Genomic DNA, 14804 nt, shown 5'->3' on the forward strand with positions numbered 1-14804 from the left:
CCTTAATGTCATAACATGTTGCATATATGCAAGCACGTTGCTTTAGAAATAGGAATTACATATATACAGCAAAAGACAACTGTTAGCACAACCAAGTTTATTACTTCCAAATCCCTTCGTCTGTATGATGAACATCCCAAATATAACACATACTCTTAGAGTACCGTATTACCCAAGATGCCACAGCATTCATTGGCAAAGATGACTTTAGTGAAGATTTAAAAAAAAAAAAAGCATCTAGATTTTTCTCCTAGTCAAAACTCTTAATTAATTCTTAGCTCTGAAACTAATACATATCCTTAAAGGATTTCTATCAGTGATGATATATCTCTTTAACAAACTGTCATCTTTCTTCTGCATAGGATTTCCATATTTCTTCCTTTGAAGAAAGACTTATTAAAGAAATTGAATACAGAATAATAAAGACTACATTAGAAGAACTTCTTGAAGAAGATGGAGAAGAGAAGATGTCAGTTGACATTTCTGAATCCGAAGCTATTGAAGCAGGATTTGATTTAAGAATCAAAAATTATAGAATTCTTGAGGGGATGGGTGTTACTTTTCATTGCAAGATGTCTGGATATCCATTACCCAAGGTAAAATACAAACATTTATCATACCTCCATGCCACAATAAAGACACTAATAGGTTATAACTATTTTAACTGAATTTTATTCACATACACGTTTTTCTTTGTAGATTGCGTGGTACAAAGATGGCAAGCGCATAAAACATGGAGAACGATACCAGATGGATTTTCTGCAAGATGGCAGAGCTAGTCTGCGTATACCTGTTGTTCTTCCAGAAGATGAAGGAATCTATACTGCATTTGCCAGCAATATCAAAGGAAATGCAATTTGCTCAGGAAAGTTGTATGTGGAGCCTGCTGCACCACTGGGAGCTCCCACTTACATACCCACACTAGAGCCAGTGAGCAGAATCAGGTAAGAAAAGGTTTGTTTAGTATAAATGGTTTTAAAACCCCAAATATTTCAACAGCAAATTGCGATTATGTGAAAAATAACTGAAGGTTAAGATAGCACTGAACTTTGCCATTGCCAACGTAGATTATTGCCAAGAGTTATTATTTCTTGCCCCTGTGTAAAATGAGCAAAGCATTTTTATTAGTGTTTTTTGTTGTTAGGTGCTATCGAGTTGGTGCCAACTCATAGTGACCCTATGTACAACAGAATGAAACACTGCCTATAACTAGTACTATAACTAACACAATGATAGAACCCTTGGGTGCAGTGGTTAAGAGCTTGGCTGCTATCCAAAAGGTTGGTAGTTCGAATCCACCAGCTGTCCTTTGGAAATCCTATGGGACAATTCTACTGTGTCCCGTAGGGTAGCTATGAGCTGGCATCGACTTAATGGCAACGGGTTTGGTTGGTTTTTTTACATACATCATCTGTAATTTGGAGTCCCTGGGTGGTGCAAATGGTTGATGTGCTGAGCTGCTAAACAAAAGGCTGAGGTTTCAGTCCACCCATAGATGGCTCGGAAGAAAGTCCTAGTGATCTACTTCTGAAAGGTCACAGCCATTGAAAACCCTATGGAGCGCAGTTACACTTGAAACCTATAGGATTGCCATGAGTCAGAATTGACTCAACAACAACTTTTTTTTTTAATCCGTAATTTATATAACAACCTTGATTATTAATGATTATTATTTCTATTTTATAGATGGGAAAACTGAGGCTCTAAGATTTTATGAAATTTGCCTTAGTTCACCCAACCTGGAAGTGGTGGTGCCCCAGCACTTGAAATCCAAGTCAGTCTGGTTGCAATGTGTAGATAGGGGTTGTTTCTGAAATATAATTTTCCTTTCTTTACCCTCTTAGATAAAAGGATGTGTATTTTTCCATTGATTTATTTAACCAACCGATATTTATTGAGATGTTTTGGTAGTTGAATCAAAAAGATTTGGTGACTAATTAAATCCAGATGGTGAAGAAAGGAAAGTATTAGGGATCATTCTAAGGTTTTGAGCCTAGGTTCCTGGATGCATTGAATGAATATTGACTATGATCAAGAATATAGGAAAAGCATACCTTTGGGGCAGTAATAATGCATTCCATTTTGGATTCCAGTGAGTTTGAGGTGCCTTCGAATAAACTATTACAAAAGAAGTTTCTTTGTTTTGCTGAGTTTTCTTTGTATTGCATGAAAAGTAGTACTTTTTTTCTTCATTTTTCAGATCTATCTCCCCACGTTCAGTGAGCAGGTCTCCCATACGCGTATCTCCAGCACGGATGTCTCCTGCAAGGATGTCACCTGCACGGATGTCCCCTGCAAGGATGTCCCCTGGACGTAGACTGGATGAAACAGATGAGTCTCAACTTGAGAGACTGTATAAGCCAGTCTTTGTATTAAAACCCACTTCTTTCAAATGTTTAGAAGGGCAGACTGCCAGATTTGACTTAAAGGTTGTGGGTAGACCTATGCCAGAAACATTATGGTTTCATGACGGTAAGTATAATAAGTTTTGCTTATGGACAAGTTGCAAAAATAAGCTTATGCATGTGCCCAACAATTTAAAAAGCCTAACATGTATTTTTAATTTATTTTTTGACAGGCGAGCAAATTGTCAATGACTATACCCATAAAGTAGTCATCAAAGAAGATGGTACCCAATCACTGATTATTGTACCTGCAGCACCTAGTGATTCTGGGGAATGGACTGTGGTTGCCCAAAACAGGGCTGGCAAATCTTCAATTTCAGTGATTTTAACTGTGGAAGGTATTTGCTCTTAAAATAAAAAGAAATTGCATCATTGCATGGGATGGAAGCAGGTATTTCAGCCTTATTTACTCTAAATTGTGACCTTTCTCTTTCAGCTGTGGAGCATGAAGTAAAACCAGTGTTTGTGGAAAAACTGAAAAATGTTAATGTAAAGGAAGGTTCTCGACTTGAAATGAAAGTCAGAGCTATGGGTAATCCCAACCCTGACATTGTGTGGTTGAAAAACAGTGACATCATTGTACCTCATAAATATCCGAAAATCAGGTAAGTTTGCTTGAAAATAATAAAATTTAAGTTCGTTAGCTAATTCTCATACCCAAGGAAGCAGTAAGTACTTCTTTATTGATCACTTTTTTCACTTCTCACAGAATTGAGGGAACCAAGGGAGAAGCTGCCCTTAAAATTGATTCCACTGTCAGCCAAGATTCTGCCTGGTATACTGCAACTGCTATTAATAAGGCTGGCCGAGACACCACAAGATGCAAAGTAAATGTTGAAGTTGAGTTTGCAGAGCCTGAACCAGAGAGAAAATTAATTATCCCACGAGGGACATACAGAGCAAAGGAGATTGCAGCCCCAGAATTGGAGCCCCTCCATTTGCGGTATGGTCAAGAGCAGTGGGAAGAGGGTGACCTCTATGATAAAGAGAAACAACAGAAGCCATTTTTCAAGAAAAAACTTACTTCCTTAAGACTCAGGCGCTTTGGACCTGCCCACTTTGAATGCAGGCTAACACCAATTGGTGACCCAACCATGGTGGTAGAATGGCTCCATGATGGAAAGCCACTTGAAGCAGCCAACAGGCTCCGTATGATCAATGAATTTGGGTATTGTAGCCTTGATTATGGAGTTGCATATTCTAGAGACAGTGGTATCATTACTTGCAGAGCCACCAACAAATATGGAACAGATCATACATCTGCTACTCTTATTGTTAAAGATGAGAAAAGTCTTGTGGAAGAATCTCAGTTGCCTGAAGGAAGAAAAGGCTTACAGAGAATTGAAGAATTAGAGAGAATGGCTCATGAAGGTGCACTTACTGGTGTAACAACAGATCAGAAAGAGAAGCAAAAGCCAGACATCGTCTTGTTCCCGGAACCAGTAAGAGTACTTGAAGGGGAGACTGCTAGATTCCGCTGCCGAGTGACAGGCTACCCTCAGCCCAAAGTCAACTGGTATCTCAATGGACAACTCATCCGCAAAAGCAAAAGATTCAGAGTTCGCTATGATGGCATTCATTATCTGGACATCGTGGACTGCAAATCATATGATACAGGTGAAGTCAAGGTCACTGCAGAAAATCCTGAAGGTGTGATAGAGCATAAAGTGAAGCTTGAGATCCAGCAGAGGGAAGATTTTAGGTCGGTCCTTAGGCGAGCCCCTGAGCCAAAGCCAGAATTTCACATACATGAACCTGGAAAACTTCAGTTTGAAGTTCAAAAAGTAGATAGACCTGTTGACACCACTGAAACCAAAGAAGTTGTGAAGCTGAAAAGGGCTGAAAGAATTACTCATGAAAAGGTGTCTGAAGAGTCAGAAGAGCTGCGCAGTAAATTCAAGCGCAGAACAGAGGAGGGATATTATGAAGCCATTACTGCTGTAGAGCTTAAGTCTCGTAAAAAGGATGAATCCTATGAAGAACTCCTAAAGAAGACAAAAGAAGAGCTACTCCACTGGACCAAAGAGTTAACTGAAGAGGAGAAGAAAGCCCTCATGGAAGAAGGCAAAATCACTATTCCAACTTTTAAACCTGATAAAATTGAGTTAAGTCCAAGTATGGAGGCCCCCAAAATCTTCGAAAGGATTCAAAGCCAAACAGTGGGCCAAGGTTCTGATGCACACTTCCGGGTCAGAGTTGTGGGCAAACCAGACCCTGAATGTGAATGGTATAAAAATGGTGTAAAAATCGAGCGCTCTGACCGAATCTACTGGTACTGGCCTGAAGACAATGTTTGTGAATTGGTCATTAGGGATGTGACTGCTGAGGACTCTGCCAGCATCATGGTAAAAGCCGTCAATATAGCTGGAGAAACCTCGAGCCATGCATTCCTACTCGTCCAAGGTAATTTGAACCTCATTTGATGAGTCTCTCTCTATTTACCCATGAGTATCCATTTGTGAATTTTTTTCTCATTACTCAAATTATAAATTTAAGATAACATACCTCTTTTTTTTTTTTTCCTTGTAGCCAAGCAGTTGATCACTTTCACACAGGAATTACAAGATGTTGTTGCTAAGGAAAAAGATACCATGGCAACCTTTGAATGTGAAACATCAGAGCCATTTGTCAGAGTGAAATGGTATAAAGATGGTATGGAGATTCATTCAGGAGATAAATATAGGATGCACTCTGACAGAAAGGTTCACTTCCTTTCTGTACTGACAGTTGACACATCTGATGCTGAAGACTACAGCTGTGTACTTGTGGAAGATGAAAGTGTAAAAACAACAGCTAAACTTATTGTTGAAGGTAATAAATAATGTTCTTATTGTTTAAAGTTGCCCTTAGTGTGTGATGAAATTAACTATGCAATTTTCCTATCATAAAAATAATTATTTGGAAACTGGATATAGCAAGAATCATAAATTTATATTGCTAACTGAGAATATTGACAATTTGGATTTTTTAAAGAGCAGGGTTATTTTGATGTCTCCCTATTTTAATTTTTATTGAAGTACAGTAAACTCGTTGCGGTCGAGTCGATTGTAACTTATAGCGACCCTATAGGACAGAGTAGAACGGCTCCATAGGCTTTCCAAGGAGCAGCTGGTGGGTTCAAACTGCTGATCTTTTGGTTGACAGCCGTGCTGTTAACCACTGTACCACCAGGGCTCCTTGAAGTACAGTAAAACCTATGAAAGCCGGAACCTGTGTAAGGCGGAAACCTGTCGGAGAAGGAAAACTCAGGTATTTTCCACTAAATAGCGACAGAAAAATGGTGACTACGCCCTGTCAAAGGCGGAAAACCTGTGTACCCAGAAAAATGAGGCAGTCCCATAGAGTTCTGACTCTTACTGCATAATATAACTCACTGTTTTCAAAAAAGCAATTCACAATTAAAATAACTTCTTTTTATTGAAAATTTATTTCTCAGTCTATGAGCAGGTAGATGTTAGGAATATTTCTGGTAGTATAGGGGGATAAGAAATATGTAAGGCATTGTCTGTATCCTAAGTCTAAATGCAAAACTCTCCAGAGAGATAAATTTCTCCGTATCTTATACCTCAGGTGCGGTTGTTGAGTTCGTGAAAGAACTTCAGGACATAGAAGTTCCAGAATCATTTTCAGGAGAGTTAGAGTGCATTGTATCCCCAGAAAACATAGAGGGCAAATGGTATCATAATGATGTGGAGCTTAAATCCAACGGCAAATACACAATTACATCTCGCCGTGGACGTCAGAACCTCACTGTCAAGGATGTGACCAAAGAGGATCAGGGAGAATACAGCTTTGTCATCGATGGGAAAAAGACAAGCTGTAAACTGAAGATGAGACGTAAGTCTTCCCACTCCTATTGGCCTGCAGTGAGCATCATTACGGTTTGTTGTTAAAAATGATCATAACTTATTTTTCCCCATATTTTGCAGCCCGCCCCATTACCATCCTACAAGGACTTAGTGATCAAAAAGTCTGTGAGGGTGACATTGTTCAGCTTGAAGTTAAAGTCTCCTTAGAAAATGTGGAAGGCATCTGGATGAAAGATGGCCAAGAAGTACAGCCCAGTGACAGGGTTCACATTGTGATAGACAAACAGTTACACATGCTGCTCATTGAAGACATGAGTAAGGAAGATGCTGGAAATTACTCCTTCACCATTCCAGCCCTTGGACTTTCAACTAGTGGGCGCGTCTCTGTTTATAGTGAGTGTGACATACATAGTTTTATGTATACGTTGTCGAGTGAGATAGGGAACTTTAATGAGCAGACATTTTAAACATAATTTTTATTCATAATTCTTTTGTGTATGTGTGTGGCTTTGCAGGTGTTGATGTAGTAACACCCCTAAAAGATGTTAATGTACTTGAGGGTACCAAGGCTGTGCTCGAATGTAAGGTCTCAGTCCCTGATGTGACTTCTGTTAAATGGTACTTAAATGACGAACAAATCAAGCCTGATGATCGCGTACATGCCATTGTTAAAGGGACGAAGCAGCGACTACTGATTAATCGGACCTATGCTTCAGATGAAGGACCTTACAAGCTGATGGTGGGCAGGGCTGAAACCAGCTGTAATCTCTCTGTGGAAAGTAAGGGTTCTTCCATCTAACTAATCATTTTTTTTAAGAGTTCTGCTTTCCCAGGATAATAATAACCAAGCTGTTGTTTTTTTTTCCCCCAGAAATTAAAATTATCAGAGGTCTTCATGACCTTACCTGTACAGAAACCCAAAATGTGGTCTTTGAGGTTGAGCTGTCCCACTCAGGAATTGATGTCCTGTGGAATTTTAAGGACAAGGAAATCAAACCCAGTTCTAAATATAAAATTGAAGCTCGTGGAAAAGTATATAAGCTGACAGTCCTAAATATGATGAAAGATGATGAAGGAGAATATACATTCTATGCTGGAGAAAATATGACGTCTGGAAAACTTATTGTGGCAGGTTGGTATATTTATCATTTAGCCTAAGTTCTTACGTGGGATGGTTGTTTTAATTTAAGATACTGTTCATTGTTGCCCAGTTCTCCCCTAGATTTCCATCAGTTTTCCAATTCCATGCCTCTGTTTATGCCGAGGTAATACCCTTAACACTGCCTCTGCTACTCTAAACTCTAAATATTTTTCCAGATCTACCTAAAGAGCCATCTCTTCCATGAAGCCTTCCTTCATCTCCCCTTTGTATAGGATCTCTTCCTCCTCCAACCTCAGGATCACTTTATGTGTGCCTGTTTCATGGCCCTTGTCTTATTCTCTGTTCCCTCTTTTCCCTCAGAGTATGAGCACCTGAAATCTGGAATTTCTTCTTAGTGCTCTTTGTATATTTTAATATAGTGCACATTTAAACTTTTATATTTTGAAGATTTTTTTTCTAGCACTGTTAAGTTTTTAACTTTTCTTTGTTCACTTCACACTTTTTGTTATGAATTCATCAAATATTTTAAAAAGACAACTCAATGTGTCTGTGTATTTATCTCTTAATGACATGAAGTGAAAATAAGACCATTCTCATTCAGCAAAAACTCACTTAAAAATGAAGAGTCAAAAGTGTAACCAGTTTTCAAGAAAAACTCAGAAGTCATCGTTAAATTTTTTGGCTCATTACAATTTAAGTATTCAGGAGTTGGGTTATTGCACTCAGATGAAACCCGTTTTGATGCTCATGACATCTGGTATATAGACAAGGCGTATGGTAGTGGTGTATCTTATTTGATATGAAAGTTTCATGGTTTATATTTTATTATATGATAAGATTTCCTCAGAGACTTTGATCATGAAAAGACTTCAAAAACAATTTTTTAGATCCTGTACATTGATGCATTTAATATAAATTACTTGTTTTTAATGTGTGAAAACAAGAAAAATCTGAGTCCCTATGTAATTTCAACCAACGTTTTTGAAGTACCTACCACAGGCTAGATACTGCTAGAAACTCAGAGTACAAAAATGAATAAAGCGTGATATTTATTCTAGATAAATTCACAATTTAGGGAGGGACAGATTCATAAGCAACTAACTTGTTAAAGCAGTAAATATTTCAGACAGTGGACAATGGGACTGGGGACAATGGGGGAAGACTTCACAGAAGAAATGACATTTATTCACACGTGATTGTTAGTTTGCAGGAATCCCTAATCTAATGAAACAATGATGATTTGGAAATTTTGTTCAGCAAATGTTTTTTTTCCCCAATGAAACATCATACATATTCCAAAGAACTAATCCTTAGGAGACTAAGTAGAATGCCTTTGGGAGAAAAGGAATTGAGATAGAGGCCATTCATTTGATGTGCTGAGCATTATGATGTTCAGAATTCCCAATTGACAGTTGCTTTTCCTTTGCCAAAACTTTCCTGATTGCAGTATTTTCCCTGGTTATCAGTCATGCATACTTAGAATAAGAGATTGCAGTGGTTCCTTTTCAATATGGGTAAAAATAATCTTGTTCATATTTCACGATGTTCAAAAATCAGATTTTTCAATTTGATATTTTGTCTAATTGTGCAAAGATGTATTTATTGAATAAATATTTTTAAGAGACACTCTACTTCTTATTCCAAAGGAGGGGCCATCTCCAAGCCACTTACAGATCAGACTGTAGCTGAGTCCCAGGAAGCTGTGTTTGAGTGTGAGGTTGCCAACCCAGATTCAGAAGGCGAATGGTTGAAGGATGGCAAACATCTACTGCTGAGTAAGAACATCAAAAGTGAATCTGATGGCCACAAAAGGAGACTTATCATTGTTGCTACCAAATTAGATGACATTGGAGAATACACCTACAAGGTGGCCACCTCCAAAACATCTGCCAAACTCAAAGTTGAAGGTTAGTGATATAATAACAGATTTATCCTATTTAAATCATATTACATTCTTGGCAGTTATCCCTTCAAAAGTCGAAAGACATATCTGTTTTGGATGCCATGAATCTTCATTTCATAAAATCATTATAAACTTCCATTCTGAGCCATATACTGCAAAATTGCTTATCAAATGTGTTTATGTGAAGGAGCCATCTCTTAGATTCTGGCTCTGTGGAACAACTACATTAGTTGTTCTCATTCTCCATCCCTCTTTCACCTTTTCCGATCGATCTGTTACGCTGTTAGTATACGGCTATGTGTACTTCATCCCATGCAAGTATAGAAAAATTGTTGCACGTATGTACATTTCAACCTGAATACTAGATTTCACTAAATACATTCAAAGCGTCTTTTAAAACAGAGGTGCTGCATAACTACAGAGTCTTTGGTAACTAAGATTATATCCAAGAAAACCCTATGAGGCAGTTCTACTCTGTTACATGGGGTCGCTACGAGTCAGAATCAACTCTACGGCACCCAATACCAACAACAATTCTTTTACAAGGTGACCAGGGAATGATCTTGTTCAGGACTTCTTTTGCTTGATGATATCATCTTTATTTTCTAAACCCATCATAAATTTGCCTTCAGCTGTCAAAATTAAGAAGACTCTGAAGAACCTCACAGTGACAGAGACACAGGATGCTGTTTTCACTGTTGAGCTCACACACCCTAACGTAAAAGGTGTCCAGTGGCTCAAAAATGGGGTTGTGCTGCAATCAAATGACAAGTATGATGTCTCCGTCAAAGGAACAGTTTACACTCTGAGAATTAAAAACTGTGCCGTTGTGGACGAGTCTGTTTATGGCTTCAGGCTTGGGAGGCTAGGAGCCAGTGCCAGACTGCACGTTGAGAGTAAGTTGACTTAGAAACACTTTACAAGTAGCCAACTCATGGTTACCGCTAAGTTAACCATATCACTGAATCCTTCCACTTTCCTTATTAGCTGTCAAGATCATAAAAAAGCCAAAGGATGTGACTGCCTTGGAAAATGCCACCATTGCCTTTGAAGTCAGTGTCTCTCATGACACAGTTCCTATAAAGTGGTTCCACAAGAACGTGGAGATTAAGCCCAGTGACAAGCACAGACTGGTCTCAGAAAGGAAAGTTCACAAGCTGATGCTGCAGAATATTGCCCCCTCAGATGCTGGGGAGTATACAGCTGTGGTGGGGCAACTGGAGTGCAAAGCAAAATTGTTTGTGGAGAGTAAGTGTTAGGCAGCCCCTATGGCATTTCTCCCGATGATCCCTGTGTATTCATTTCTTCACGGGTTTTTTTCTAATCTTTATTTATTTAAAAAAAAATATACTAACCGAAACACTCTCTGATTCTCCCCAGCATTGCATATTACGAAAACCATGAAAAGTATCGAGGTGCCTGAGACCAAAACAGCCTCATTTGAGTGTGAGGTGTCCCACTTCAATGTGCCTTCCATGTGGCTGAAGAATGGTGTGGAGATTGAGATGAGTGAAAAGTTCAAGATAGTTGTGCAGGGAAAACTCCACCAGCTTATCATCATAAACACCAGCACAGAGGACTCGGCAGAATACACGTTTGTCTGTGGCAATGACCAAGTCAGTGCCACACTGACAGTGACGCGTAAGTAAAACAAAAAGTTATATAGAATATTCAGTAGCTCATTGTTATTCTATATCTTACACTTTCCCCTCTTTTCCATTTAATTTACTCAAACTTCCTTGACTGAAACACTTACCGTGTACTCACACTGAGCTTAGGCAGTAGCGTCGCCTTCGCACTAAAATTTCCAGATTAGAGCAGCACTGAAAGGCTAACTAGAAGGATGCTCCAGTGTGTCTCCTGTGATCTTTCTGTTCTCTTATCAGTTGACGTTTCTGTGTAGGGCTTCATGGGTGGTACCATAACTCATGTCTCGGAACTAGATTGCCTCATTAGACATAGTAAGAACTTTCCAAGTTTTCATTCTGTGCCTGTATAATCCACATCATATTTACAAAGTCATCTGGTTGTTTTTCCCTTCCTCCTTTGCAGCAATCATGATTATGTCCATGCTGAAAGATATCAATGCTGAAGAAAAAGACACCATTACATTTGAGGTGACGGTGAACTATGAAGGCATCTCTTACAAATGGTTAAAGAACGGGGTGGAAATCAAATCAACTGACAGATGCCAGATGAGAACCAAAAAGCTCACACACTCACTGAACATCAGGAATGTTCATTTTGGTGATGCCGCCGACTACATGTTTGTGGCTGGGAAAGCTACATCAACAGCCACCCTTTATGTGGAAGGTATGGTTTCATAAATGTCATAGCCATAAAATAAACTTCAAACACACTACGTAAAATGTGAGTCAGCCCATCACCTGATGAATGGATAAGTAAAAGATGGTATATCCATCCAGAGGAATATTATTTAGCAATCAAATGAATGAAGTGCTGATATATGCTATAATTTGGGTGAACCTTGGAAACATTATGCTGAGTGAAAGAAGCCAATCACAAAAGACCACACACCATTTATATGAAATGTCTGGAATAGGCAAATCTGTGGAGAGACAAGAGAGTAGATTAGTGGTTGCCTGGGACTGAGATAGTTGGCAGAGGGAAAGGAAATGGGAAGCTAGGTGGTGGTAGATAAGGGATGTGAGATTTCTTTTTGGGGTAATGAGAATGTTCTAAAATTGATTGTAATGATGGTTGCATGACTGAATATATGGAAAGTCATTGAATTGTATACTTTAAATGGATGAATTACATGGTACGTGAAGTGTATATCTCAATTTGAAAAAAAAAAAAAACCAAACCTGTTGCTGTTGAGTCAGTTCCAACTCATAGCAACCCTGTAGGACACAGTAGAACTGCCCTATAGGGTTTCCAAGGAGCAGCTGGTGGATTCAAACAGCTGACCTTTTGATTAGCAGCCGAACGCTTAACCACTGAACCACCAGAGCTCCATATCTCAATAAAGCTGTTAAAAAATATTAACCACGTTTATATTCTGTTTTCCAGCTCGCCATATAGAATTTAGGAAACACATCAAGGACATTAAGGTTCTTGAGAAGAAGCGAGCCATGTTTGAATGTGAAGTTTCTGAGCCTGACATCACTGTACAGTGGATGAAAGATGGCCAGGAACTGCAGATTGTAGACAGGTAAATTGTTTTGCTACTTTCTGTTAGTTTTCAATTCCCTTTAAGTCATCATACATTAAATTTCAATCTCCATTTCATGCACAGGATAAAGATACAAAAGGAGAAATACGTCCACCGCCTTCTGATCCCATCCACTCGTATGTCTGATGCCGGGCAGTACTCAGTGGTGGCAGGAGGCAACATGTCCACTGCTAATCTCTTTGTAGAGGGAAGAGATGTTCGCATCCGAAGTATTAAAAAGGAGGTTCAGGTAATGTATGCACAGTGAATTGTTGGAGAAATCATCAATAGTCTATCATCCATGGTTTTATATTGTAATTTTAAAAATTTTTAGCCACAGTCTTTTAAAGAATTAAATCAGCTGATCCTTGCTGGCTGAGACTCTTGTGCTGCCATCAGTTAAGTCACAGTTTCCACTCACTTAGGGAATATGAGTGTCCTTAGCAGCTGTCTAAATACTTTAATTAAAGAAGCTGCGGAAACTCCAGTGTCTAATAAATGGCTACTCGCCAAGCAGCACCAACCAGAAAAGAGCTAGAATTTAAATTGTGATGTTCCTATATCAATTCAAATTAAGGAATATTAGAACAAGGTGGCATTTTCTTGGAAGACCTTTATGGAGAGGCAGGTGTGGAGGGCCTTAGTAAACAGGAACACTTCCTGTGAGGTCTCAGAGAAAGCCAAATTTAAGCAAGGCTGAAGTGCTCCACCAGCATCCTCACCAAGATGCCGTGCTAACACCTCTGCTCTCTAGCACATTTCTAGAGGTTGTTCTCGCAGATGCCAGTCTTCCCAGGTTATATGATGGTAATGTTGTGAGAAATATCATTTGAGTGTAGCTTCATCAAATTGCTCATTCAAGGAGAACCAGCTTTTGTAGGCTACAGGCCACATGACAGTGAAAAAGGCCTTAGATGAGGACTCCGACATCCGAGATATGTCTTCCATCCTTTGTTTTCCAATTCTGACCCTCACTCAGTTTCATCACTTTTAAAATGAGGATAATAGTTCCTACCCAGCCCCCAAGGTTATTGGTTCATAGTATATGAAATTCAGTTGAATAGTAACTTAAAAGGCTTTGTAAATAATCAAAAGCCCACAGATGTAAGTTGTCATTTCTTTGATTGTTAATTAAGAAGTGCACATTTACGGATGGAACAATTGTTTCAAACAATTGGGGCAGCCTCCTTCCTCAGTACAAGTATAAGCATGAGTATCTACAAAAGATGTCTGGGTACCATTTGTTCAAGACTAGGCAGGGAAACTTAAAATGTGCTGTAATCAGCCCACTTATAGTATCATATTGTATAGGTTTTGCATGCTCTTCAAATGAACAGTTTTGGAAACAGGTTAACTGGAAGGAAATGAGGGCTTCAGTTTTCTTTTAATGTTACTCCATCAATAGGTTATTGAGAAACAGCGTGCTGTCGTTGAGTTTGAGGTCAATGAAGATGATGTTGATGCCCATTGGTATAAAGATGGCATTGAAATCAATTTCCAAATTCAAGAACGACACCAATATGTGGTGGAGAGAAGAATCCACCGGATGTTTATCTCTGACACCAGACACAGTGATGCTGGCGAATACACTTTTGTGGCAGGAAGAAATAGGAGTTCTGTTACTCTCTACGTCAATGGTAGGTAGAGATTATAGTGTATTATTTGTGGACCCATTTGGAGTAAACCTCCCCTTTTAGGTCACTAAAGTTCTGGCAGTTTCTTTGCAATTTCTAATGAACCCATGGTACTCATATGGCTTCAACTACATTTATTTTCTCATTATACCTACGGAAAACGGAGGGAAGCTGTTAAAAGAACTGTTGAAGTGTCATTTCCAGAAAACGTCTAATGGCTAGATCCTGATTTCGTTGAGCAACGCTATTGAATATCCACCATGTGTCAGTTATAATATTCCCTAAATGGGTTTCTAGATACAGCATTAAACTATCCTAGTTCCCTGTCCAGAGCCCTCATTGCTTAAGTACTGGTAGCACCACCAAGCAGTAGGGACATTTCCAGCTCCTAGTATGGAATGCCTGGGAGAACCCAACGTTCTGCTTTGAGTCCATGCAAGGCCTGGAGAGCTACAGACAGTACAGAACTAGGTTCTGTCTGCCCCAGGAGCTAAACCAGGGGCACTTACTTTGGAGACAGAATTCACACACTGTCCTACTCCCAAGGAACCTCTGGGTGCCATTAAACCATCCACTTTCCTCTTTAGAAACCTTAGAGCTGAATTTGAATCTGGGAACAGAATGCCAGGTCTTTCTCCTGCAGAGTGGCTGGGTGGGTTCAAACTGCCAGCCTTTTGGTTCATAGTGGAGAAACCAAGGCACAGAGAAATAAAGGTCTTCTCTCTGGCAGTGTTAGAAACCTGACGCTGAAGTTTTCTGTTCCCCAGCCCTGAGTT

At 39.3% G+C, this 14804-nt stretch overlaps 1 protein-coding gene across 1 annotated transcript in view; it reads left to right on the top strand.

Moving 5' to 3' along the window:
• TTN (titin) overlaps window positions 1-14804 on the top strand; it is a 271570-nt gene that overhangs the window by 28676 nt on the left and 228090 nt on the right. The window contains exons 23-41 of the mRNA XM_004375465.1: window positions 363-596; window positions 700-944; window positions 2201-2472; window positions 2579-2743; window positions 2842-3010; window positions 3115-4808; window positions 4935-5216; window positions 5976-6242; window positions 6335-6607; window positions 6730-6993; window positions 7086-7346; window positions 8963-9223; window positions 9852-10115; window positions 10207-10467; window positions 10600-10860; window positions 11272-11532; window positions 12253-12394; window positions 12479-12644; window positions 13800-14031. Coding sequence (XP_004375522.1) covers window positions 363-596; window positions 700-944; window positions 2201-2472; window positions 2579-2743; window positions 2842-3010; window positions 3115-4808; window positions 4935-5216; window positions 5976-6242; window positions 6335-6607; window positions 6730-6993; window positions 7086-7346; window positions 8963-9223; window positions 9852-10115; window positions 10207-10467; window positions 10600-10860; window positions 11272-11532; window positions 12253-12394; window positions 12479-12644; window positions 13800-14031 — 5974 coding nt within the window. The remainder of the gene's footprint in view (window positions 1-362; window positions 597-699; window positions 945-2200; window positions 2473-2578; window positions 2744-2841; window positions 3011-3114; window positions 4809-4934; window positions 5217-5975; window positions 6243-6334; window positions 6608-6729; window positions 6994-7085; window positions 7347-8962; window positions 9224-9851; window positions 10116-10206; window positions 10468-10599; window positions 10861-11271; window positions 11533-12252; window positions 12395-12478; window positions 12645-13799; window positions 14032-14804) is intronic.

Source organism: Trichechus manatus, unplaced genomic scaffold, assembly GCF_000243295.1.
Source record: "Trichechus manatus latirostris isolate Lorelei unplaced genomic scaffold, TriManLat1.0 scaffold00037, whole genome shotgun sequence".
Classification (NCBI taxonomy): Eukaryota; Metazoa; Chordata; class Mammalia; order Sirenia; family Trichechidae; genus Trichechus; species Trichechus manatus.